The sequence below is a fragment of the Vigna radiata genome, chromosome 5 (assembly GCF_000741045.1).
Source record: "Vigna radiata var. radiata cultivar VC1973A chromosome 5, Vradiata_ver6, whole genome shotgun sequence".
Lineage (NCBI taxonomy): Eukaryota > Viridiplantae > Streptophyta > Magnoliopsida > Fabales > Fabaceae > Vigna > Vigna radiata.
In genome coordinates, this window is record NC_028355.1 from 5950149 (window position 1) to 5978082 (window position 27934).

At 35.8% G+C, this 27934-nt stretch overlaps 1 protein-coding gene across 5 annotated transcripts in view; it reads right to left on the reverse strand.

Annotated features, from left to right (window-relative positions):
- Positions 1-2552: 2552 nt before the first annotated feature.
- Positions 2553-27934, reverse strand: part of LOC106761920 (serine/threonine-protein kinase ATM) — an 86724-nt gene continuing 61342 nt past the window's right edge. For 2 of the 5 annotated variants that reach the window (XM_022780539.1, XM_014645542.2), the window contains 24 exons: positions 25535-25657; positions 24778-24929; positions 24476-24677; positions 23461-23508; positions 23312-23395; positions 21364-21447; positions 12491-12571; positions 12289-12378; positions 12146-12208; positions 11791-11931; positions 11649-11705; positions 11146-11205; positions 9951-10045; positions 9751-9859; positions 6144-6233; positions 5783-5862; positions 5398-5476; positions 4697-4743; positions 4520-4619; positions 4021-4152; positions 3805-3939; positions 3653-3718; positions 3236-3379; positions 2553-2896 (listed from right to left, as the gene is read on the reverse strand). In XM_022780539.1, coding sequence (XP_022636260.1) covers positions 2819-2896; positions 3236-3379; positions 3653-3718; positions 3805-3939; positions 4021-4152; positions 4520-4619; positions 4697-4743; positions 5398-5476; positions 5783-5862; positions 6144-6233; positions 9751-9859; positions 9951-10045; positions 11146-11205; positions 11649-11705; positions 11791-11931; positions 12146-12208; positions 12289-12378; positions 12491-12571; positions 21364-21447; positions 23312-23395; positions 23461-23508; positions 24476-24677; positions 24778-24929; positions 25535-25657 — 2340 coding nt within the window. In that variant the 3' untranslated portion in view covers positions 2553-2818. The remainder of the gene's footprint in view (positions 2897-3235; positions 3380-3652; positions 3719-3804; positions 3940-4020; positions 4153-4519; positions 4620-4696; positions 4744-5397; positions 5477-5782; positions 5863-6143; positions 6234-9750; positions 9860-9950; positions 10046-11145; positions 11206-11648; positions 11706-11790; positions 11932-12145; positions 12209-12288; positions 12379-12490; positions 12572-21363; positions 21448-23311; positions 23396-23460; positions 23509-24475; positions 24678-24777; positions 24930-25534; positions 25658-27934) is intronic. The other 3 variants (XM_022780540.1, XM_014645543.2, XM_022780538.1) reach the window with 3 other exon arrangements.

Below are 27934 nucleotides of genomic sequence, written 5' to 3' on the forward strand. Positions count from 1 at the left end.
ACAAAGCCACCCAAGATAAGTGGTGGTGCTGCTACTTGAACCTAGGTTTAAGATAAGACAATGAAGCTTCAAGAACAATCTCTAGAGCACTCCCTACTCAAAGGTTGAACATAATAACTTTATTTCATTAAATGATCAACCCTTACAATTGATGGAGAGACTTTCTTAAATAAGAAATAGGACCCTTCTAACAAATACCAAAGAGGGGAAATGATAACCTAGCAAGAGATGAGGTTATATCTAACAAATACAAAAAATAATCTTCTAGAAAATAGTAATGGTGAGGTAGAGGGAAAACATTCCCTACTCATTACAAAATCATCTAGAAGGTTTTCTCATTTCCATACGTGCATGGTGGTCCCTATACTAAAATCTTTCAAGATGTTCCGCTTTTCCACTTCCACGAGGTCTTCTTAGTAAAATTAAGGGTGTGGTTAGAAGAATCCCTTGGACTAGACTCCTTCTTGGCCCTTCATTCTTCTAGAAAGGTGACAACCTCAAAAGGGAAGGTGCCATTGGCAATCCTATAAACACAAAACACAAACATGAATCTTAGATTTTATTTAGAACTAAATTAAGTAAACTAAGCAAGGCGAAGAAATTTTCCTCCGAAATATGTTTAGTTTCCCTAAGCACTTTCCTCCATTTTTGGTAGGGGTTAAAGGTTTCATCACCCTACTTGATATTTTCCTTGAGAAACTCAAACTTTGTCTGATCTGATGGTATAATTTGATCCAAAATGTACGTTTCATTATGAAATGTAGGTTTGTATTGGAAAAGTTTTTTATTTTCAAGAAGCATATAGTTAAAATTTCTCTTAAAATTAAAAAATCCTTAGATGTGGTGTAGTACTTTATATAAGATTCCTTATGAAAGTGATCACTCTCATATTCATCATTGGATGATAAGGGATTAACGATCAAGGTAGGCTTAGAGATGGACTTCAAATTTACATCTTTGTCTATGATAAACATTTGACAAGGGCTAGTCTTCTCTTCGTCTGATTCATAGTTGGACCTTGAGTCAAACTTATCCTTTATGATTTCTTTATATTTGCATTCTAAAGATTCTCTATCTCCTTGGCTGATCTAATCAAGCAATGTTTGTTAAATCTTTCTCGTTTAGTTCAATCCTTTTCAAGGGTTATTATCTCTATGTTTCATCTAGTTATGATGCCCCATAACCTATACAAGGTGAATTAGATGTACACTTTCATTTGTCAGTCTAGTAAGGATAATCAACTTTCGTGAATATCAGAGGCCTTGTAATGGATGCTCCTTCTACTGCCATTAAATGTGTCATGATTCCAGTGTTGGACTTTTCTTTAGTCGTTGTGAGGCACTCAAACATTTAGAGGCTAAGCTTTGATACCAACCATGAAAACATGAAAAAACATAAGAAGGAACACTTAAATTGTGTTTTAGAAAATATTTTAGGCACTTTTTACAATATTATCTAATAAATGGTATCCAATGAATTTTGCATATGATGAAATAAAACAGTTGCAACTTTAGAGTTTCGTAGATTTACTTGTTTAAAAGCATTGATAATTATTCATATTTTCGCAATGACTCTCCTTATTTATTAAAGTAGATAACATTAACATGTAATGTAAAAAGAAAGAGAAAGAAAGAATACACCCTATATTTTTATATTGGTTCTTCTTATTGTACAAACTGTGTCCATTTTCAAATAGCTAATTAAGTTTCATTAAGAAGGCTAATATTGCGAATACAATATGCATATTATTTGGACTCAGTCATTTTTGGCTAACTCATTGAGTATTGTTTGGGCTTATTAGCACTTTTGGCTAATCCCTTGGTACTTTTTTACTAAGTCACTCCTTGCTTAATAAAGTATTATTTTCTAAGCCACTCTTTGCTTAACCAAGCATTTTTTTTAAGTCTTTCTTAACTTATCATGAGTGTTCTTTTAGCTCTTAGTTGACCTTATTCAAGTATTCTTTTACAAAGTTATTTTTCACTCAAACAATTGTTCTTTCACAACTCAATTTTGACTTAAATGAGTATTCTTTTAACAACACTTCCTGACTAATACTCTAGTATTCTTTACCAAATAGTTACTTCTGGCTAAGATGCAGAGAATGAGTGTTTTGAGACCTTTAATCACACTTTAACTTGTTAGGTGAGGATCATCATTTGTTGGTATATATAGGATCTAAGCATTCTTCCTTCTAGCTCATTGAATTGAATATTAATAATGTTTGTTATTGAAGCTTTAATTGTCTTAGGAAATTTTGCAAAATTTTTGATATATGCACATTATATAAAATGTTGAAAAAAAGTAGTTGTTTCTAGTCGATGAACAACTTTAGTTCACTTTTAATGTCTTAGTCTGACGAACATGATAATGATGGATATATTGAATGCAATCCATACAACAATTAATTGTTTTTCTTCTTTTTCTCAACATTTCAAAAACTAGATGTACGTACCTCTCTTTCAGCAACATGCATTTACTTGATTATCTTAAACTACATTGCCATATGAAGTTCACCGTTCTTTAAGAGTTGACAATGTTTAGTTAAGGGATTTAGTGAAGAAAAGCAAATTTAGCTCTTTGTTCGAGAGATCTTTTAGTGTTTCTTATCCTTTGACCAACGAATCTCTGACAGTGTTGTTTTTAACATACAACCATTTACAACTCACCATCAAAATTTAAAAAATAATAATACAACAAACAAATAGGGACAGAAACTGTTCCCACTATACAAATCGAGGAGAAATCCAACGAATTAGATAAACGGCTTCTAAAGATCATTTAGTGTCAAGCTTGAATGAGTCAATGGAATTCCCAATTACAACCAAGCTCCCCAACCAGGAAACATTTGACATAATCGCTCGGAGTCAATGGCATCTTGAATGAGTTGTTGCACCTGCAAGTAAAGGTACCAACCATATTTTACTTTTTCATGGGATATTAGAACATGTACATTACCGTACAAGTAGACAGATGGTTTTTACAGATTGATGGAAATTGAACTATATTCTCCAGTTAGATGGATGAATGCCCAATGCACATAACAGCTTAAACTCTTAAAGCATAACACTAGTCATTTTGACATGTTTATCTTCCAACTTCAAATTTTACCGTTTGCATCAGTAAAAATTGAATATACATCAGTCCACTTTATCAGCTAATATTGGATGAAGAAAAAAAGGACAAGGAAATAGTCCTGATATAGTCATTTGGCAGAGATATGCCAACAAAATACCTGCCCATGAATGCTACGCATTTCACCATCTTCATACCCATCTAGCTTTTGCTTGACACGTAGAAGGGCACGTGTAGCATCCTTATTTCCTTGGTAATCATTTTGTGGTTCCTCCAAACTTGTATCAAAATCATCATCCAAATCCTGTGGAGAAAATCCTTGGTAACCTTATTATGTAAATCAAGTAATACAAGTGAACGTATTTACAACCAAACCAAAATCGACAACCAGGAACATTATTGAGAACCCAAGAAAGAATATCTACTTCATTATGCTAAGTGATGATTTACATTAGCAGTCCTGTTATATACTTATTTTGACAATTTATGAAAGTGCTAATTTATGCATGTCAACGAAAACTCATGAGATGCTGAACATTTATTAAATAAAGAAAATAACATAAGAGAGTTTAAAAACCTTTTGACGCTGCAAAGCTTTTAGAGGAGATAAAGCCCACTTATAAAGAGGATCGTGTATAAAAACCTGCAAAGGACACTCATCTTTTAGGAAGAGATTATAGAAATGGAAGTTCGTTTCACACAACAAAAAATTGACATAAGTGTGATTACTTCCACAATCGTCAGCAGCGCTTCTTTGTTTGTCCGCATGACAGACAGAGTTTCCTCACAACATCTTCGGAAAACCCCCTCTACTCCAGTTACACCCATTCCATCAATTATGTCTCTTGTAAGCCTAAAGGGAACCTGCCAGCAGTTACAGGTGATAACAACAATCCAGATGAAGTATGGAATAAGTGCAAAATTGAAGGACTATCAAGTACGCACCCGTTCTGGGGTTTTAAGCATCAAGCCTTGTTCAAAAGCAACACCAAGATCTATGTGAACAACCTCTGCAGTCGCCTGATCAATCAAAATATTCATCGAGTGTCGATCTCCAAGGCCCACGATATAGCCAACCTGAATATGAATCAACTAATAAATGTACCAAGGATTGTAAAACATTCATGTAGATGAGATTTTGGTGATCTTCCAGACAATAAAAAAATATTCAAAAGGCTATTTTAAAATAAAACTGAAATCATATATAATGGTGGATCATCAGATCACATGAATGGGCAACATATGAAAGGCTAGTTCAGAAGTCAGTAGTATTCATTTCAACATGGTTGCACTATCCCAGAACAGTAGATATATTCCTTCAAAATTGGGGAAAAAAGTATAAAACCTTCAACAGGCGAACTTGATACCTTTGAGCCATATTCAGGTCTGACAGAATCCTTATATTGAAAAAATAAGCATGTATGGAAAAGTAGAATGCTATTACCATAGAACTAGCAGCAACACTTCGAGAATACGCAAGTCTCTTTTCAAACCACTCAGCTGGCTGTAAAAATCTCTCCAAGAAAAAGTAATGCATAACAGGCCTGCATGACAAAATGGTTAAGCAATGAAGCGGATGACGTGATCTGAGTCTTCTAAAAGATAAGGACAAGAAAGACACCTGAAATTATTGCAAACTTCCTGGAATGCTTTGCGCTTGTCCCTCTCCTATCAAACAAACATCAAACGTAATATTAATCTATTTGACATCAGAAAATAAAAGGTATAAAATAAATAGTTTCATCTTATATATTTATGCTATCAGTCTGTATTTTCAATTTTTTTGGTTTGCATTCAATTTGTTAATGCATAGTTTAATAGTTGAATAAGTAAAACGATTGTGAAGAATTTGAAAATGAATTTCACTTGATAATGCATAAGCACTAGAAGATCCCCAACATTATTACCTATAGTACAGCTTCACCAATTTCAATACAAACTATAATTGTATCCTAAGCCAAAGCTATTTTGATGACGATGACATGATATAAATATTTGATATTGTTTGAAGATTGCCTTAATTGCAATCACCCTTGACTGGGCTGATATAATGAAAGCTTAAAGGGGGAGTGTGTTTAGTCCTACATTAACTATAGACATTGTTTAAATAGAAATTGTGAAGTTCGGATATTCCAAACCTTACAGCCCAGGTATGTAGGGTTCAAATTTAGGTCCTAATCCAAACTCGAAGACATTTTATATTTTATAACGACCTAAATCTTTTTGAAATATAAATTAAGACTGTCATCACTTTAGAAAACTATGAAACAAACAATATAAGATTACTAAGCTCACATAAGTACTTAAATATTATTTTCTTACATTTGCCATGTGCTCTCGGCATTTAAGGAATGACCAATCTCCCATTCCATAGCGACCATGAGCACCTCCATTTCTCATGCTGAAAGTTGAAGAAAGACTGTTAGATATAAAGCCATTCATGGCATAGTAGTATTAGTCTATGACCATATGCTTTAGATATTGATCCATGTTCTCTAATAAATGTCACACTTTAGCCAAGGTAGGATAAATAGTCATTGTCCATCTTTCAAGCCCAAAGGGGTTTTGGTTGAAGGGGAAATAAAAAACGATTCATATACTATCATCAAATAGCTTCTGGGATAGTTGGTTCACAACATGAATCAGTTACTTCAAAGATGAAAAGAGCAAGAAATTGTGTAGCAAAACTTGTCTTTCTTTGACTGACCTCCCTATAAGGTATTCACCGAGAGGAAGAGTTCCATTAACCCACTCAAGAACACCAGCGCTTGGAGTAAAAGGAACAACCTGTTTCGTAAAAAAAGTGAAAATTCTCAACCATTTTATTTTTCAGGCCAAGAAAATTCCTAAACATAGTTGGAAGCATATCATAAACTTTTAGAAAGTAGCTTTTCTAGCGCAAGAGAAAGAGTTATACAAAAAAATTGTCATGAGAACAAGATCATTCGGCAAAAGCATATTATGTGCAGTAAACATGCAATTCTAAGTCATGAGTAATGAAAAACTAATGAAATACACCAGCCAATCACCAGCACCAAGACCAAGAACTTCAAAACAGCAGAATATACCTTGTAGGTCCGTACTCCTAGCCTTCTTTTCCGTGTATCTTGATGGTTCCTGAGGAATGTGTTGACTAAACCAAAGAATTGCTCCATTACCTACAAGAAATCAGTAGTGTAATGTAACCATCACATAAGATTCCATAGAAGGTGCAGATTCCCTTGAGGAAAAAGGTAAATAAAGGAAGTGATAACATTTCTTACGCTATGACTAATAATATATACCGAAATAGATAGACATCTAAAAGTTTCATTCTATAGATAGGCCAAAAGGGTTTGCTAGAGAGATAGACATCTAAAACTTTCATTCTATGAAAATTGCTTCATAGTTACTTTCCTCTGGATGATTTACTTGGGAAATGTGGAGTATTATGTGATATCATTTTCTCCTCATTGCTACAATGATTTTGAAACTACCAATAATTTATTTTTAAGTTCTTTTGTAGTTAGATTATGGACCTGTTGCAGAAAGAAAGAATCGTCATCTTTTTGAAGTAACTAGAGCTCTTCTTTTTCAAATGTCTGTTCCAATACTGAGAGAAACTGTTAATTGCCACATATCTATTCAACAGGTTACCCACTCGTATCTTAAATGACATTAATCTTATAGAGTCTCTATTGTCTTTTGTTCCTTCTTCTACCTTACTAACGAGTCTAACTAGTCGAGTCTTTGGATGTGTTGTTTTTATTCACTCTCATCATCCTAATCGTGGTAAATTAGATCCCAAAGCTCTTAAATGTGTCTTTATTGAGTATCCTTCTAATAAAAAAGCGTACAAATGTTATCATCCTCAGAGTCGTTGTGTCTTTATCACCACGGATGTCACCTTTCATGAAACACAATCCTTTTATGTCAGTCCACCACTTCAGGGGGAGAAAGCACTTGAAGTGGATGAACTCCCTTCTTGTCATTACCATGTTTGTCTTTGCAAGATTCCCAAGATCTGAGAAATGATACCATAGTCCACAGTGCGGAAGAGGAGGAAAAAGACAATTTTTTGGCAAAAAATATGAAAGAAGAAAACAACCCACTTCGACTCTCGAGGAAGAAAACTTTTCTAATCCAGAGGTGAGAATCCCTGAAGATATCAGTGAGGAGGAGGTAAGTATTACCGATGATTTACCCATTGTATTGAGAAAGGAAAGAAAATCATGCGCTAAATATCCTATTTTTCAGTATGTTAGCACTAACAATCTCTCTGATAAGCATAGAAGTTTTATTGCTGCCATTGATGCCACAAAAATTCCCACCTCAATCTAGGAGGCCATGAAACTTGAACATTGGAATCAAGCCATGAAAGAAGAGATGAATGCATTAGAAAGAAATTCAACTTGGGAGATTGTTGATAAGCCAAGAGACAAAAAGACAATAGGGTGTAGATGGATATTCAAAGTGAAACATAAGGTAGATGGAACGATAGAAAGATATAAAACTAGATTGGTGGCAAAAGGATATACCCAAACATATGGGATTGACTATGAGGAGACATTTACCCCAATGGCAAAGATGAATACAGTTCAAGTTATTCTCGCTTTGGTTGCTCATTTTGGATGGGACTTTGTTAGGAATCTTTATGATAAGATCCTAACCGTCACCCTCACCACTGATATGTACTCACACAAGACAGAAAGAATGAAACAATGGGTATCTTATTCACAGTAACAATCACGAAGTAAGAAGTGTAACTCGAGGGCCTAACCCCTCTCACCAGGTTCGAAACCGGTCTCTACAAAGTATACAATTGACTAACTCCCCTCTGACAATATAATAGAGTCCTATTTATACTATTCCTTTGCCTTCTAACCTAAACCCAATACCCATTATGCCCTCTCCCCTGTATCCTATCGGACTTACACCAGTTGGATGTAAAGAATGCCTTTCTTCATGGAAATCTAGAAGAGGAAGTGTACATGGAGATTCCCCCAAGTTTTGAAGTGAAAAATGAAAGAAAAAAGTTATGCCTCCTGAAGAAAGCATTGTATGGTCTTAAGCAATCCCCTAGAGCATGGTTTGTAAGATTTACAAAAGCAATGGTTTCCTTGGGATACAGACAAAGCCAAGGAGATCATAATCTATTCATAAAGTACTCTTCTACAAGTAAACTCACTCTATCGCTTATTTATGTGGATGATATGATTATTGCAAGAGATGATGAAACAGAAAAATTGGCGTTAAAAGATAAATTGGCTGACCAATGTGAAATGAAAGATCTAGAAAAACAAATATTTTCTTGGAATAGAGGTTGCTTACTCCAAGAAAGGAATCTTATCTTCCAAAGGAAATATATATTGGATCTCCTCAAAGAAACAGTAAAGTTGGGATGTAGAACATCAACCGTTCCTATGGAACAAAATCATAGAATTAAAAGTGAGGAAAGTCCTCCTGTAGAGAAGGCCCAATATCAGAGATTGGTAGGAAAATTGATCTATCTATCACACACAAGACCAGACATTGCTTATGTAGTTAGTGTAGTGAGCCAATTTATGCATGATCCAAGAGAGAGACACATGCAAGCAGTTGACAAAATTCTCCAATACTTGAAATCAAGTCCAGGAAAAGGACTATTATTCAAAAAGGAAGACACATTGACTATGAAAATATATACTGATGCTGACTACGTAGGTTCTATTACTAACAACAAATCTACTTTTGGGTATTGTGTATTTCTGGGAGACAGTATGGTAACATGGAGAAGCAAAAAGCAAGACAAAGTATCTGGTTCTAGTGTAGAAGCTGAATTTTAAGCTCTTGCTCAAGGAATGTGTGAAGGACTCTGGATGAAAATCATTTTTGATGATCTTAAAGTCAAGGTGGATAACCCTGTGCAACTATACTGTGATAATAAGTTTGCCATGAGCATAGCTCATAATCTAGTACAGTATGAAAGGACCAAACACATTGACATTGACAGACATTTTATCAAAGATAATCTTGACAGAGGCTTTGTGATTACAACTCATGTTCCTACAAAATTTCAAATAACAAATATTTTTACAAAAGGGTCCTTCTGGGTAGATTTCAAGATCTTGTAGGTAAGTTGGTAATAAGTTGGGAATGATTGATATTCATTACCAACTTGAAGAGGAGTGTTGTAATTAGAAGAAATATCTTCTTAATTAAAGAAGATATCTATAGAATCTTCCTAATTAGAGAAAATAGATGTGTAATCTTCTAGATTATTTTGTTTCCCTATTTCCCTATTTTAGAATATTATATTGTTACAAATAGAGCAAAGGAGAATGTAATTTGATATGATTGAGAATAATAAAATCATTCTTATTTTCAACTGTTTCTCTATCTAAAATTTGGTGTGGTATCCATGATTTTTAAATTTTGGTTTTAATCCGTTATGTAAGCAATATGCCAAAACGTTTCCCCTCCAAAGGCAAAATTAGGGCTGTTTCATATATATCACATGACTACACCAGAACAAAAAATGTATTTAAAGCTTTAATTTAACATTACAATTAACAAAAAGTAGTGTTTTGATACAAAAATTTGTCTAATAAACTTTATATGTGAATTTTATTCTAAACATGGACAAATAAATACAACTTCAGTAATAGATGCAAGAAAGATTACAAATGATTAGGCATAAGTTAAAAGAATTCATACAGCATCCTGTCTTAGGTCATCATTTCCAGATTTTGCTAGTTGTCGATATTTGCAGCCATCAGAACCAAAGCATTCAACCACTTTTGGAGCATTTATACCATTCATTATCCTGAACACAAACCAGCAAAAAGTAGATAGATGCATCAAATTTTGCATCCTAATAAAATTCTGTCTATATGCTATAAATGTTTGATACTTACATAACTGAATCTGCTAGTCCTTTGAAGTAAGGAAAAGTGCCTTCATGGTACTGACAACTATGATCAATTGATATTGTAGCTGTCACTACAGGTACCTAAATGTCCGAAGTACATGCAACTTTTAAAGTTTAGCTGTTGACAATGTATGCACAATTGCCCATGTAAATATATACAACTAAAATTTAACAGGAAGTGTATACACAAGCACAAGCAGACACAAATTCTACCAAAGACCATTCTGGTAGACCTTTTAAGAGACCGTTCTGGTCTTCCTAATTTTAGATTTGTTTATTGGGTTTGGTTTGACAGCCAACTTTGTTGTTTTGCTTCTATATATATATTTTTAATAATATTTAGATATGCTGCATTGTTACATACTAGAGTGCCAACCTGGTTGGTCTTGTAGCTAGTATAGTGATGCCTGAGCATATCTGTTTTCATTTTAAAATATAACTTCATATTTGAAGTTTCTAAATATTCTGAGTTTATGCCTTCGAATCTTTTTCATTTGTCGGGCACTTGCTGAAGTAGTCCAGCAAATTGAAGATGTTTTCTTATATTTCTTTAATGTTACTTAGGAATTAGTTATTGTGTCAACTATCTCTGCAGATTCGTTGTATAAAAGGGTGCTTGTGTCACTAACTAGTATACAAAAATTTTGTAATTCATAGTGTTTGTTGCAATTTTCTAAGTGAGTGGCCGACCACCAGGCCGGTCACCAGGTTTTTACTTCACAATCAAGTTTTTACTGTCACATCAATTATAAGTATACTATCAGCATGCCACGTCATGACCACCTATACGGCATTTGTCCAATTTGATAGCGAATCTCTATTTTTCCCAATCTGTTTTTCTGTTTTTTCTTTCATGCATAGCTTTATACTTATTTTTTTCACCACCTCTTATATCCAATTAATATTTTGGTTTGACAAAATATTTATAATTTGCTATGTAAAGTATATATGTTGTTTACCCTCCAATACACGTCACAGCATTTCAATTATTTTTCAAATGTAATAGAATTTTAATTTTATGCAAAAGATAGAACTTCGGTATATTTGGAAATATTTTTGTTAAAATCCCAAAAGTAACATAATGAGCAGCATGGATCTGACAGTTATCCCCAAAATACCACCATTTAGCATTTCATCAACCAAAAAGCTTCATTATCACATAAATTTAGCAAGCTACTTACAAGTTCTAGCATCGGGAGACTACGCAAGTCCCTAGGTAGTGTCACCTTTTTATTGGTATCCTGCATAAATAATCCAATCAGAAGGCTGTAAAACTTAATATTTTCAGGTTACTCCGCAAGCCAATGATAGAAATAGCTTCAAAAAGAATGGATACGTGATCGACACAATTAGTTTACAGAAAAACTCCAAGACAACTTGTTGGTAAACTTTATTAGGAACAATGTTTCTACCAATGTAGTAGAATCAGGAATAACACACTTGATGGACTTTCGAAGGTCCTCCTCACTCTCCACCAATATCCTATTTTCCTTAGAATACCCAACAGCCCCTTTTCCTCTCAACCCTTGCGTATTTATCAGTTACAGGAAAAGAAAAAAAAAAACATCTACAGGAGGTTTATATCTATCATTTTTCAGTTATTATTTTTATCCCTTCTCTTATACACAATGCCAAACCTGTCTTGACCCAACCTATAAATACGAAATATATAAAAATATCTCACCTCTCTCTTTGTTTCCATCTCAGCAAGTCTGATATAAATCTCCACCATTTGTTTCGTCTACATATGTAACAAATAGTTTCAAGGTAATTGATTGCTAATTGGAACTATAAAGGAAAATATATAATACAAAAAGTGATGTTACTTGTAGAATGATGGCTCCATGATAAGATGACAGCTCATTTAGAAGATTTTCTGCTGCAAGCTTTTTGTCAATATCAACCACGAAAGAACTTTTACTACGCTGTTTGTCCTTGATACGGTCACCGTTAGCCAGAGCCAAAAGCTAAATAGAGAATAGATATGAAAATATTTTTCATCAGACAATAACTCTTACAAGCATGTATTTCTAGTAAAACATTCAAAAAATTGCCACAAAAGAATTTGATATGCTCATTAATGTTTTCCCTTAATCTAAAATTTTTTACTTCTGAAAATAATAAAAAAATTCGTATCAGCATGTAAATCGTTGCCTAATAACGGATAAAGGTACTACTTACTTGAAGTATCGTATGATATGGATGATCGATGGCCATTTTCTTCACAAGAGAAACCAATGCAAACTGTATTTTCCATGTCCACATTAAATAAGAAAATATACATGAGCAATAATTAATGCATATAGATTTGGAGAAGCCAGAACCTGGAAATTGAGATGTGCATGACCATCCTTTGTATTACCCATTCTAGAGGCAATTTGATATACTAAAGGTATAAATTTGAAAGATTGAACCTACGAACAGATTCAAATGGATCCAACGTAGAAAGCCAACAAAAATAATCTTAAGATTTGGGTAAATGCCATATAAATTAGTACGATTTATTGAAAAGGTTTTACTATATACCTCATCAATTGTGCTAAGCATGCTATTTACAACTTCTTTTTGTGAGGAGAGACTGAACCACAAGGAAACAATGCGAAACACCTGAAAGCAAATAAAGACATTATTAAAGGAAATCATATTGACAATGACAGATAATAGGAATGACTTGAAAAATGAGAGGGAATAACAACATATTATTAAATAAAAATCATGCTAATTACATATTGTACTCCTCTGTTAGTAACAATCTTTTAGGAACCTAGATACAGTGATGAAAAGACAAGACAGAAAAAGAAGTAAAGATAAAGTCTTGCATTGTATTATTCACTTTACACCACAAAAGCCAAAGCTTCACTAGAAAAATTAATATAAAAGAGAATATTTTTATTCAATTGATTTGAAACATTACATCCACTTCTATATACAGAGAACTTAAATCCTAAAGTAATAATTACAAGAGATTTCTAGAATTTTCTAACAACTTTCCGTACTATATTTAATATCCAACTAAGAGCAACTTCCAAAGGACAATTGCTTTGTAAGTTACGGAAGTTTCTTTGTTTAGGTAACTGTCCATACCTGCTGCGTTTCTCCTTCTGGTTCAAAGTTTATTTAATATAGACTCATGTGCTTCTGTTTTATGTTGGACAATTGTACTCAGCATTTTTCTGCAATACAGATCAATACTTCACTGTACTACTATTTCTAATATGGTATCAAGAGTAGGTTCTTGATCTGGTTATGTGTTTATGACATCTTCTCATTCATCCCCTAACCCCTTTTTCTCGCACTCAGTTGAGGAATAACATGATGACACCAATTATGTTCTTTGGAAGCAGCAGGTTGAACCTGCCATTAAATCTCACAAACTTCATAGGTTTGTGGTTAATCCTGTCATCCTCCAATGCTTTCTCTCTGAAGCAGATCGTGACCATACATTTCTTATGCAGTTAGTGTAGTGAGCCAATTTATGCATGATCCAAGAGAAAGACACATGCAAGTAGTTGACAAAATTCTCCAATACTTGAAGTCAAGTCTAGGAAAGGGGTTATTATTCAAAAGGGAAGACACATTGATTATGAAGATATATATTGATGCTGACTATGCAGGTTCTATTACTGACAGAAAATCTACTTCTGGGTATTGTGTATTTCTTGGAGATAGTCTGGTAACATGGAGAAGCAAAAAGCAAGATAAAGTATCTCGTTCTAGTGTAGAAGCTGAATTTCGAGCTCTTGCTCAAGGAATGTGTGAAGGACTGTAGATGACAATCATTTTGGATGATCTTAAAGTCAAAGTGGAGAACCCGGTGCAACTACACTATGATAATAAGTCTGCCATGAGCATAGCCCATAATCCAGTACAGCATGACAGAACCAAACACATTGAGGTTGACAGACATTTCATCAAAGATAATCTTGACAGAGGCTTTGTGATTACAACTCATGTTCCTACAAAACTTCAAATTGCAAATATTTTTACAAAAGGGCTTCTGCCGGGAAGATTTCAAGATCTTGTAAGCAAGTTGAGAATGATTGATATTCATTTATCAACTTGAGAGGGAGTGTTGTAATTAGAGAAGATATCTTTAGAATCTTCCTAATTAGAGAAAATAGATATATAATATTCTATTTTATTTTGTTTTCCTAGTTTCCCTATTTCCCTTTTTAGGAGAATTAGATTATTACAAATAAGACATATGAGAATGTATTTTTTTACGATTGAGAATAATAAAGTCAACCCTATTTTCTACTAAAACATATCCATGGGATTTTTAAAACATGAATGTGTTCGTTCATAAATTTTTAAAATAAAATCTAAATAAAATTACAAAAGCAATATAAATTAAATTTTAATTTTAATTAAATTTAACCTAATAAAATGCAAATTAGATTTTAATTTTAAATAAATTTAACTTAATAAAATATCAATTAAATTTTTATTTTTATTTCTTGCAGGTAAATGATACACGGGGTAAAGGTAGTATGATAGTTACACCTGAACTGTTTATAAATGAGCTCTAAAATATCCATTACCAATTAGACGTCATGGATTTTATGCTCAAATACTCAAGGGCACAAGTATTTTTGACATCCCTACACATAACTTGTTTCATCCGCCACTTCTAGTAGTACACTTAATATCCTACTAATAGCATGCAAGTCTAATAGTCTTCCTTCTTATTAGAAAGTGGGCTTTAGACCTAACTCAACCTTACAAAACCGACTTGTAAGGTGAAGCACCTCACTTATATATTATAAATTGGCCTTATCTCTAGTCGATGTGGAACTTGTTTGTCCTGATCGGGGGAGGTTAAGCTCTCTACTTTCTGTATCCATTGATTGCTATTGAATAACAGAGGCTATTCAGTATACTTGTGGGTTGCGTGTGAGTTTGGAGTGTGTTTCTCATAGGTTTTTGATTAAGAACCTATCATTTGATCCGACCTGCCGGATCCAAAGAGGAGAAGAATCAGTGATGAACTGCCAGATGGAGGGAAGATTAGACAATTTGGAGATTACAGTTGAGGGAATTAAGGAGGAGACGGCCGCCATCCGACGCGATTTGCAATTGATGATGAAGTTGATGGGTGGAGGTACGAATAATCAGGGGGTGGCTCTGAAGGAAGTAGCAGCTCTGTGAACGATAATCAGAAAAGGCGCGACAATGGGGGAATTCCCCAAAATTGGAGGAAAAGGGTCGAACTACCGTCGTTTGAAGGAGAGGAACCTCATAGTTGGATCAACCGGGCCCAACGGTTCTTCGACATCCAGAAGGTGGCCGAAGAAGATAAATGGATCTAGCCTACATTAGCATAGAGGGGAGCGCTAGTTATTGGTTCAAGTATTGGAGGGAAAAAACCAAGAACCGTTCTTGGTTGGGACTAAAGGCGGGGTTGATTAATCGTTTCGGAGGCGGGTTCAGGGGAACCGTGTATGAACAAATGGCGACACTGAGACAGGAGGGTGCGGTGGAGGATTTTGTTATGAGTTTTGAGATACTATTGGGTCAGACCGAGGGGTTGTCGGAGGAATTGATCTTGGGTTTTTTCCTAGCTAGGTTACGCGAAGAAATAAAAGGCCAAGTACGAAACCAAGATCTGCAAGATTTGATGACCGCGATAAGGATCGCAAGAGATGTGGAAGACGCGATCCACTGAGCACACAGTGTAGTATGGAACGGAGGTAGGGTGAACCCGGTAAAAGTGCGAGCCACTTCGACGATCGTTAGGGGAGATGGGGATCGTAACTTCGTAAACAGGTCCAGTGGGGCAGAAGGAGGAGGAGCGACCAGACGGGACGGGTAGTCAACGGCCAGTAACTCTAATGCGAGGGGAAACACTATAGCGGGAGGCGAAGGTAGAGGAAGAATGGTAAGAAACTTACCTTACCGGGAGTACTTGAAAAGGAGGGCAAAAGGTAGATGTTTCCAATGCGAGGGTCTTTTTGCTCCTGGCCATCGGTGTTCCGAGAAGAGCTTCAGAGTTTTATTGCTGGCAGAGGATGAGGAGGAAAAGTCGACCGAATACACAGTCGAGGAGGCGAAACCCATGGAGCTATCGGCGTGTTCGGCGGAGGGGCTGACACCTCCAAACACCATGAAACTGACAGGAGTAATCAGAGAACGGAGGGTGGTGGTCCTCATTAACAGTGGGGCCAGCCACAATTTCATCAGCCGGAGGGTGGTGGAAGAATTGAAGCTATCATTGTTAGAGACGTCTCCATACGCCGTGAGCCTCGGTGGTGGACACAGAAGAACAACAAGCGGACGTTGCGAGAGAGTGGGGATACGTTTTGGGAATACCACCGTCGAGGAGGAATTTTACGTGTTTGAGCTAGGAGGAGTAGATGTCATCCTGGGCATTGCATGCCTGGCCAAACTAAGAGAGGTCGTGTTGAATTGGAGAGAGATGTCCATGAAGTATGTCGTGGGTGGTGATAAGGTAGTAATAAAGGGGGATCCAGCTTTATCACGCCAGCTGGTGGAGCCAAAAGCCTTGTTGAAAATGGTGGATGCTAACTCATGGATATTAGTTTGGGAGCTGGGGGTAGTGGAGCAGGAGGCAAGCGGTGATGTGATGGGAGATTTGACCGAACAGCAAAAAGTGGAACTCAGAGCAGTGTTGCAGTTCCACTACCGAGTGTTCCAGGAGAGAGAAGGACTGCTTCCCCAACGTAGTCTGGAGCATAGAATAGTACTGAAGGAAGGGGAAAGCCCTATAAATGTTCGCCCATACAGATACCCATACCTCATGAAGGATGAAATAGAAAAACAAGTGAAGGATATGTTGAGGGTGGGCATTATCCGACCCAATCAGAGTCCATACTCAAGCCCTGTTATTCTGGTGAAGAAGAAGGATGGAAGTTGGAGGTTTTGTGTAGATTACAGGACTCTGAACAAGGCTACAGTTCCGGATAAATTTCCGATACCCGTAAATGAAGAATTGTTGGACGAACTTAAGGGGGCAAAGTACTTCTCAAAGCTGGACCTAAAAGCGGGCTATCACCAGATACGAATGGGGGCAGAGGATATCCAGAAAACGGCCTTCCGGACTCATCAAGGCCAGTTCGAGTTCCTGGTAATGGCCTTTGGGCTGACAAATGCACTGGCGACATTTCAAAGTTCCATGAACGAGTTGATGGCGCCTTATCTGAGGAAGTGGGTGCTCGTTTGTTTTGACGATATACTCGTCTACAGTCCAACGTGGGCAGCCCATGTTGAGCATTTAAAGTTGGTGTTGCAGCGACTGGAGAAGCATTATTGGGTCGCGAATCAAAAAAAGTGAGGTCGGGAACACACAAATTCAATATCTAGGCCATCAGATTTCTGAGAAAGGTGTCGAGATGGACCAAGAAAAGATCAAAGCGGTGGTGGAATTGGATGAACCTAAAAATTTGAAGGCTTTAAGGGGGTTCCTGGGCTTGACTGGTTATTATTGAAGATTCATGCGGAAATACGGGGAATTGGCTAAACCATTAACAGAGTTATTGAAGAGGGGGGAGTTTGAATGGTCGAAGAAGGCCAGGACGGCCATGGCTGCACTGAAGGTTGCTATTACATCTATGTCGGTTTTAATACTCCCTGATTTTACTCAGGAATTTCACTTGGAGTGTGACGCATCTGGAGGTGGTGTAGGAGCTATGTTGATGTAGAACCGGAAGACTATTGCATTCTTTAGTAAGGCTTTGTCGGAACGGACTTTAAGCAAGTCCATTTACGAGAATGAGTTAATGGCGTTGGTGATGGCCATCCAGCATTGGAGGCCGTATTTGTTGGGTAGAAGATTTATGGTGCATACTGATCAGCGTAGTCTAAAATACCTTTTGGAAGAGAGGATTACGACTTACAGTCAGCAGAATTGGATAGCCAAACTTACGGGCTACGATTTTGAGATAGTTTACAAAACGGGAAGCTCAAATAAAGTCGCAGACGCTCTATCACGAAAGGGAGAAGGGGGTAGGGACGAGATGGAGCTGCAGGTTATGTCAAAACCTTATTGGCATGACTTCCAAGACATATTGAAGGTCTCAGTATTTAGGATAAAAAGTATTTTATATTATGCTGAGATTACAAATCCATATATACAATGCTAGAAAGCTATTTTAGGAAATATAATAATAGCTCCTAAAGAAAGAATATGTTAGACAATTAAAAGTCTGTTAGAAGGAAAAGATTAGTCGGTTAGAAGAGAGAGACCAGTTCGTTAGAGGAGAGAGTATAAATAAACAAAGAGAATAGAGGGAAGGGATATCAGATATTTTGTGCCTTTTGGGTAGAGACTGGATCGTTGTTCCAGTGGAGGAAGGGAGGCTTCCTTGGGTGGGGATACTCACTTGTTATTTCTGTTCATCTATACTTTACATAATAATACAATTATATTCATACCATTGCTTCTTTTCTGGTGAGAGTGTGTGAGTGGGTTTCCATCTGTTACGGTCCTTGAGTAAAGGAACCTAACAGAATCCCTATATTTCAGGGATATAATCATAACTGATAATTATAATCTCCTAAATAAGGAAGAAATATAATTAATAAAATAAAAAGATTCTAACAGAAGGAAGTGAAGGAGGATGAAACACTTGGAAAAGGGCCGACTACATTACAAAGGGAGGCTAGTTTTGGCGGCTAAGTCCACCTGGATTCCAAAATTATTAGCAGAATTCCATGTGTCTAGCACTTGGGGGCATTTTGGAGTATTTCGTACCTATAGAAGGATACCCAGTCACTATATTGGTTGGGGATGAAGAAGATGGTAACGTAGTTCGTGGCGGAATGTGTGATTTTCCAGCAACATAAGTATATGGCTGCATCGCCCCAAGGTTTACTATAGCCTCTGCCGATCCTGCAGGCGATATGGGAAGAGGTTAGTCTTGATTTCATTGTTAAGTTGCCCAAATCTCAAGGTTTTCACGCGATCTTGGTAGTGGTGGATAGGTTGAGCAAGTATGGCCACTTCATAGCCTTAAAGCACCTGTATTCAGCTCGCACGGTAGCAAAGGTCTTCACACGAGATAGTCATGTTACATGGGATTCCTATGTCAATAGTAAGTGACAACGATCCTCTCTTTCTCAGTGTTTTTTTGGAGAGAGCTCTTTAAAATGCAAGGTACTCAGCTCAAAATGAGCACGGCCTACCACCCGAAAACAGATGGCCAAACAGAAGTGGTAAATAGGATTCTTGAAGGGTATCTGAGGTGCTTTTGTTCTGAGCAACCTAAGAGTTGGAAGTCGATTTTACCGTGGGCAGAATACTGGAACAATACCAGTTATCAGGCTGCAGCGAAATGTTCTCCTTTTGAAGTAGTGTATGGGCGTGCCCCACCAACTTTGAGCAAGTTTATTCCGGGAGAGACAGCGGTTGAGGCGATGGCACAGGATTTGATGACCAGGGATGAGACATTGAGACAATTGAAGGAACATTTAAAGCGGGCTTAGGCGGTGATGGTTAATCAGGCCAATAGAAAAAGGAGGGAAGTGGAGGTTAAGGTGGGAGAGTGGGTTTACTTGAAGATCAGACCCCACAGGAAAGCGTCCATGCCGACACGACTGCATCCCAAGCTCGTAGCACGTTATTTTGGGCCCTTCCAGGTGTTACAACAGGTGGGAAAGGTTGCCTTCCGTTTACAGCTACCAGAATCAGCCATGATCCATCCAATCTTTCACGTATCACAGCTGAAGAAAGCGGTGGAGAAGAGAATAGAGAGGGAATTGCCGGCTGAATTACAGGCAGAAGGGCCCATGTTTTGGCCAGTGAGGGTTTTGGAAAAGAGGTAGAGGCAGAGTAGGGAAGATGCAATACCGCTGGTGTTGATCGAGTGGCAAGAAGGGGGTCGAGAAGGAGCAACTTGGGAAGATGTGGCAACTATTCAGGAATAGTACCCTGACTTCAACCTTGGGGACAAGGTTGTTTCGAAGGAGGGTGGTATTGTTAGGCCTCTATAGATAGTTGGTTTTGGAAGAATGTCTCCACATGCTTGAAAGTTGTTGCCCCTCTTATAGTGGTCTTTGGATTGGTGGACTCAAATATAAAACCCACAATGGATTTCATTTATGGAGAGATGAATTGTGCAAAAGAGATTAGGTCCAATTTTAACAATATAAAGAGAAAACATTTCAAACTATTATTCATTCAATGTTAAATTACTTATGTGTGAAATTATTTCTAATATAGTATAATTGGTTTGTAATTATATAAAGTTATGAGGTTTGGAGAATAATTGATGCTCAATAGGATAATCAACTTCATAGGCATTTGCATGCAATGACCTATTTTTTGGGCCCTCATTTCCACTATGAACCTAACTTTAGATATGATGATGGTGGAGGGCTGAAAGAAGGATTGCATATATCCATGAGAAGATTGGTACTAGATTTGGCAAAAAGAAGAAATAATAATTTGCAAATTGTTGAATTTCATTTTGCTATAGGACTTTTTGGAATGGAAGATGCAAAGAAATGCAATAAAGCATTAAATCCTGGGGAATGGTGGGAGTTGTTTGGGGATGGAACTCTAGAGTTGAAGAGATTTGCTATTCGAATTCTAAGTTGGACTTGTGATCTTTGGGATGTGAGCGTAATTGGAGGTCATTTGAAATGGTAAATTTAAATTATTTCTAAGTTCTCATTTTCTTTATTAGGTTTATATATTTACTAAAAATTTGATATTTCAATTTAGGTTCATACAAACAGAAGGAATTGTTTGAATCAGAAAAAGACGAATGATTTAGTTTATGTGATGTATAACTTGAAGTTGAAAAGTATCCAAATTCAAAAAACCATTGTTCTTCCATTTGATGACATTGAATCAAATGATGTATGAATAACTTAAGAGGTACAGGCTATTGTTGAGATTGAGCAAGCTGTAGGTGAAAATGTTTACTTAGATGGAGCAACAATAGATCCAACTCTAGATACTCTTGATTTTGAAAACATAACTTTTGAAGACAATGAGGATGCACAACTTTCATCAGGGGACATGGATGAAAATGATGATGCCATTAAAGGATTAGACATAGACAGTTATTTATTTCTATGAACAATATTTCTATGAACTTATGTATTTGAAGTATTATAATTTTGTGGACTTATTTTAATTAGGATGTTATTCATAATTTTTTTTACATGTAAAGTAAACTCTTTCGAGTTTATTGAGAGCTCTCACGAGTTAAGTAAAATCTCGAGTTTAACAATCTTAATCTAGTTATTACATGTAATATGAAAAGGAAAGGAAACTAATTATTAAGAAAAAATTCTAAAATGTTGAAAATCAGAAATAATGAAATAAACATCTTCGGTTACAGTAAAGATAGACCTAATTGTAAGATGACAAGTTCAATAAAAGCTTTAAGCATACAGTGAACAAATGGTTAAGGAAGCTAAGAGGAATTACATACCACTCTCACATCATACTTGTCACCAATGACTAAACACTGTTTGTATCCCTCCAATGCTAGGCTAAGAAAATTGTCCCGGTCATCCTAACATTTTGAAAGGTAAAAATAAAGATTTACATTTATCACATTGTAATAAAGAGTAGGAATAAGTATAAGGAAAAGTAGAATTATTTATCTAAAGGAAACTATTAATTCTATTGAATTAAAACAAGGATTTAATATAACATTTCACAAGAGAAGTTTATTTAATACAACATTTTAACTCTATTTATCGAATATTTTCATTAATTTGCACACATAATCATATAGATGTTCCTTCCTAACACTTTTGTGAATTAATTGGAATGTGTTCTTATTTATTAATAGACTTTTGGTTCACTCGCCCTATTGTGGCAAATGCTTGTAAGGATTTTGGTTTATTATTGAAAATTTTAGGTCTTTATTAGATAATGGGTAGTTTGGAATTTCGGCATTTGTTTCAAATTATATATAATTGATTTCGAAAAATGAAATGAATCTTTTTTTTGTTACTCTGTTTGCTCTCTTGCTATTTTCTGGCTCAGTTGCAAAATCTGTCCAATTTCCTCTTCATGTATGGCTACCTGATGCTATGGGATTGATCTTGTAATAGAACGAGTAGGTTTATTTTTCAAATGATTTATATTGTCAAGTAGAGCCATTCCAAATTTAATGGCAATCAAATGATCCGTAACTGTCAATATATCTCACGGTAACAAAAATGTATTGTTCTGGGGTATATCAAGATTAAGCTTTTGGTATATCAAGATTAAGCTTTTGGTTGATATTTCGTCGACCAATTTTTCCTAATTCACATCTTTGTTGAATTTTATTTTTTTTTGTAATTCTTTCCATAAAGATTCAGAAAACAGTGGATCTCTGCCAACACAAGCAAATTGTCGATAAGATTCCAAAATGGCATTTTCTTTTGACCCAATTTTTTTTTTTTCCTTATCATTTAGGAAAGACACGAAAATTTCAGGATAACAAACATTTTCTAGAATTTTGCTTAAATTCGAGAGAAGATTCTAGATATGTGTGAACAAATTTTTTTTTATCATATTAATTCAAAAGGGAAGAAAAATTAACTATTAAAGTATGTACTCATGTTGACTATGCAAGTTCTATTATTGATAGAAAATCTACTTTTGAGTACTGTGTGTTTTTTGGAGATAGTCAGAGGTAACATGGAGGAGAAAAAGGCAAGATAGAGTATCTTGTTCTAGTCCAAAAACTAAATTCCAAGCTCTTGCTTAAGGAATGTGTGAGGGACTCTAGATGAAAATAATTTTGGATGACTTTAAAGTCAAGGTGGACAACCCTGTGCAACTACACTATGACAATAAGTCTGCAATGAGCATTGTCCATAATCCCGTAGAGCATGACAAGACCAAACACATTATCAAAGATAATTACACAAAGGTTTTGTGATTACAACTCATGTTCCTACAAAACTTCCGATAGCAGCTATTTTTGCAAAAGGGTTCCCTCCGAGTAGATTTCAAGATCTTGTAGGCAAATTGGGAATGATTGATATTCATTTACCAACTTGAGGAGGAGTGTAGTAATTAGAGGAAAATATTTCTAACTAGAAAAAATTTCTATAGAATCTTCCTAGTTAGAGAAAATATGTGTAGGATCTTCTTGATTATTTTTCAGTATATTGTTTCCTTATTTTCCTTTTTTAGAAAATTAGATTGTTACAAATAAAGGTAAGGAGAATGTAATAGACATGAAGGAAAATAATAAAAGTCATTCTCTCTTTCAAGATTTATGTAGATCCCTACACCGGTAGAATAATGATTATAATATCTCTTTTAGTAACCTAAAGTATCTTAGAGGTATTAGTTACATAGATTGATCATATCTCTTTGTAACTCAACAATAAATTTTCATAACACAACAATTACTCGCCAAACAAAATAAATACCAGCAATTTCTGGGCTTCTTCCTTGTCCATTGCTACTTGCTTTTGCAATTCTTGGATTTTAATTGAGTAGTCAATTTTCTCCCCCTAAATTATATACTGAGTTAGAGCATTAGAGAATGAAGAAGTAAAAACAAAAATATTTTAATTACCTTTGTTGAACTCCTTAACCTTTTTATGAGTGCTTCCAACTCTATTGTCTGCAGAATCATAGATACAAATTTTGTGAGGGATTAGATTGCATGTTTTTAATTTGTATTTTTACTTCACTGCATACCTGAATCCCAATGTTTCACCTTTTAGGGATTATGATGAACTATTCACATTAGAAATTTCAAATACTCCATTGCACATTTGAATCCGAATATTCCAGGGATTAGATGAATATATAGCAACTACTCAGAACTCGATTTCACAGGTATAGACACACAACAGACCAGATCATAGTGTACAAGGAAATAATAATCTAGTAGAAAAGAAACTACAGAACCCTCAACAAACAGTACTCATAACTTCCATTATCTTGTGGTAGCCATATTATTAGACTTGCATTAAGTTTCCCACATTTTACGTTATGTACAGTATTAGGCTTGAATTAGGTTTGTCTTAATGTACGTTATGTACAGTACTGATTATGATAGTTTATTTACTGTTCTTAGGTAGTTACAGTTTTTGGCAAGTTATGGCGGTTCCTTTGTCTTGGTAACAGTCAATAACAACTGCCTTCTCTTTCTTTTTCAGGGTCTATTTAAAAAGACTCGAACACTCTGTATTGTATGACCAATTTATGTTTTGAATATAAAATTCATCAAGTTTAAGCTGTTACATTGCCTTTTCTTTTCTTACTTTCCTTGAAATTTAATACACATTAAAATCAATCAATTACTACCTCATGCTTTCTTAAACGTATTTGAATCTGAATATTCCAAGCATTAGTCGAATACACAGCAACTACTCACAATTCCATTTCACATGGATATACATACGCAGCGAATGTTATCACTGTACATGGTAAGAATCTAGAAAAATAGAAAATGCAGAATCCTCAACAAACATTAATCATAATTCCTAAAAAACAAAATACAAAATAAAGAAACCCCAACAAATGTCATCCATAATCCCTATTATCTCATGCTTGCCACATGTTCAAACTAATCAATTATGTACCTTATGCTTTCTTAAACGCATTGCTGCTTGCCATTCATTCGAGTTAAGTCTTTCTTCATGGCTTCTAAATAGAGCATCAGCATAGTGTGCAAGATGAAAATGGGTCTGACATTTCCTTTTCATGGCATTCTTAGCTGTAGCTTTCGCATTCTCAGCAATAGAGACTGCAGGTTTCAAATACTTCTCCAAAATTGTTCTTGAGCTGCAATTTCACAGCAAAACAGGGAAAATAACAACAAAGTGAGCATAAAGAGAGAGGATATTATTAAAATATTGGACAGAATTCAGTTTTCTTCTACAACTTGCTAGATCTAGTTTCTGCCAGCCACTTCCCAACCAACCGAAATGCATCAGAAGCCTCCTCATTAGAGCGATAATTCTGTGATATATACATTGCAAGGTTGATAGCAATCAAATTTTGACCTTGAGCACGGAAAAGCTTTGCTTCTTCAAGCTGAAACCCAAATGGTAAATTACTCAGCAAGGTTGATGAGAATAATACTACAACTTTGTAAGTGTTAGAATTCATGGTAATAAGAGGGGAAACAGTTATTATTAATGAGACAACTAACAGAATTCCGTACTCTTAAATTTAGGAGAGAGAATGTATATTTTATTATTTGTCTCCTTACATTCATAGGATATATATACAAGAGCTTATTTAATGAGCAGCCTATTCTACGGAACAAATCCCTAAATAAGTGTTTTCCATTCACAGCTTGGATATAATTCTTTCAAAATTATTGTTGCTCAGTCCTTTGGTGAGTATGTCTGCAAGTCCATGGCTTGTTTCCATTTTTTGTCAATTAATGCCTCAGATACAGAAGAAGGTGTAGTTGTGGTGTTTAGACTTGTGAGAAAGGTTTTATGGGTAGGTGAGAATTTTTCAAAGGATAAACAATTTGTCAAGGGGTAAGGTTGTTGTTTTGTGCATGTTCTGGTTCCTTTTCTAAGAGCAATTGGGAGGTCTAAATTATGATCTATCTCTTCAACTAGTTTTTCGGAAGGGATTTGATCACAACCAATAGAGTTAGAATTTATAGGATCAAAAGTAATTACCTCAGGTAATGTTGTAGGATTGGATTCTTGAACATGAGTAGATCTTGGAATGGCCTTTCCTCTTTGTGTGTACACCAAAATTTTTCCCAAACTTCGTATTATCATGTGGTTTACTTGCTGGTCCTGCAGATTGAGCTATTTGATTCACCTCTACTTGTTCCTCTTCAGCTTCAGCTTCACATATAGTGGTAGTATTCTTTTGAATTTTTGTTTCTGGTCCAAAAGACAGATTTGGCAATATAAAAGGTTATCTTCCTCTCTTAAAGACTCCCCCTGAAGATGAGATTGGTCAAAGTAGCTTACTCTTTCATTGAAAGTAACATATCTTGACACAGAATTTTTTAGATGGGGGATGAAAACACTTATACCCATTTTGTGTGGCTGAGTACCCCAAGAAAATACATTTTATTGCCCTTGGGTAAAGTTTTCCTCTTCCATTACTATGAACATGTCCAAAGGTTGAAGGTTATTTCCTCTTCCCCCCAAAATATTTTTGGAACATTATTTTGAAAAAGAAGTGCTCTAGTTTGATCTAATAAGTGTCCATTTTTCCTTTCTGCAATCCCATTTTTTTGGGGGTGTGTTTACACATGAGGATTCATGGATTATTTCTTCCTTTTAACAAAAAGAATTTAGAGTATGATTGAAGTAATCTTTGGCATTATCAGACCTAATTATTTTTATATTAACCCCAAATTGATTTTTAATCATTGAAACAAACTGTAGAAAAACAGATTGGACCTCAGATTTGTGTTTAAGAAGGAAAATCCATGTTACCCTTGTACAATCATCTATAAAGGTTATAAACCATTTAGCCCCTGAAGTACTAGGAATATTCGAGGGACCCCACACATATGTATGAACAAGATAAAATGGAGAATTGCTTACTTTGTTGCTGATAGGAAAAGGTACATGCTTGTGTTTGGCAAGCTCACACACCTCACAATGAAGATCTTCTAGATTTAGATTTTTAAACAAGGAAATATTAACTTTATGACCCGAAATGAAGGATGTCCCAAAAAACAATGAAACAATTGGATTTTTTCTTTGTTGGCCATGGAGGATTCAGATATTAGAGAGTGACTCTCAATGGGCAGACTCAAATCTTCCATATAGTAAAGGCCATTCCATTCTCTAGCATGTCCAATCATCCTCCCTGACTTCTTGTCCTGCAATATACAAGAGTTGCTATGAAAAACCAAATTACATAATAGGTCCTTGGTAAGTTTTTGTATAGGGACATGAAGAACATTTTTTAGTATCATGTTTGGGGTTATTTGGACATCTCCTTGTCCAGCTGCAGTGATGAGGGTTCCATCAGCAGTAGAAAATTTCTTGTTGTTGGACATAAGGAATATGTGGAGAACTGTTTAGGGAATGGTGTCATATGGTCTGTGGCTCCAGAGTCTAGTATCAAATAGTGGGTAAATGGGGTATTTGAGACATTAAATCCACAAGAAAATGGGAACTTACCAGAGTATGTCAATGAACATGTACATATGGGTTTTTCCAATTTACTAAGAAAGGACCTTACTCTTTCTAACTCCTCATGGTTGAGTTGTACAGATCCTTCTTGACTTTCAGGACCAGCAACAACATGAGCTTGCCCCCCTCTCCTTGGAAGGCCTCCTTTGTGTCCCTAATCTTTGCTTTGAGGTTTTCCATGTAACTTCCAGCATTTGTCCCTTGTGGGACGTGGCTTGTTGCAATAGGTGCACCAAACTCCTTCATTTTTCTTCTCTGTTCTTGGAAAAGGGCATACCTTTTTTTGTTCTGCAACCATGGTTGTTGCTCCTTCAACAATCATAGCTGAATTATCCGCAATTGGGGTCTCAAGCATTAGACACCTTCTGCTTCTTCACTCCGAATAATTGCCATTACTTCATTGAGTCCAGGAACCTTCTCCTTGCCTAGTATTTGGATTCTTGGTTTAGGCCTACCAAGAAATCATACACTCGATCTTGTTCAATGTATTCTCTTAGAATTGTTGAATCCTCAGAACACTTGGCCTTTATGACCCTGTAATGATCTAATTCCATCCATAAAGATTTAAGTTGATTAGCATACTCTGTGACAGATTTAGTGCCCTGTTTGGCTGCCATTGTTTTCACTTTCACCTCATAAATCTGGGCAGCGTCCTTTGCCTTAGAGTAGGTTTGCTCTATGGCAATCCATATGGCCTTTGCAGAAGTGAGGAACATGCATGTATTGCTAATTTCTGGAACCATTGAGTTCCATAGCCATGCCATGATCACGGAGTCTTCTTCGTCCCATGACTTGAATCTGGCATCTTCTTCTGCAGGAGCATCATCAGTGAGATGGGTGACCTTTCCTTTCCCTTTTAGAGTGGTCTTAACGAGTTGAGACCATTTAAGATAATTTTTTCCATTCAATCGATAA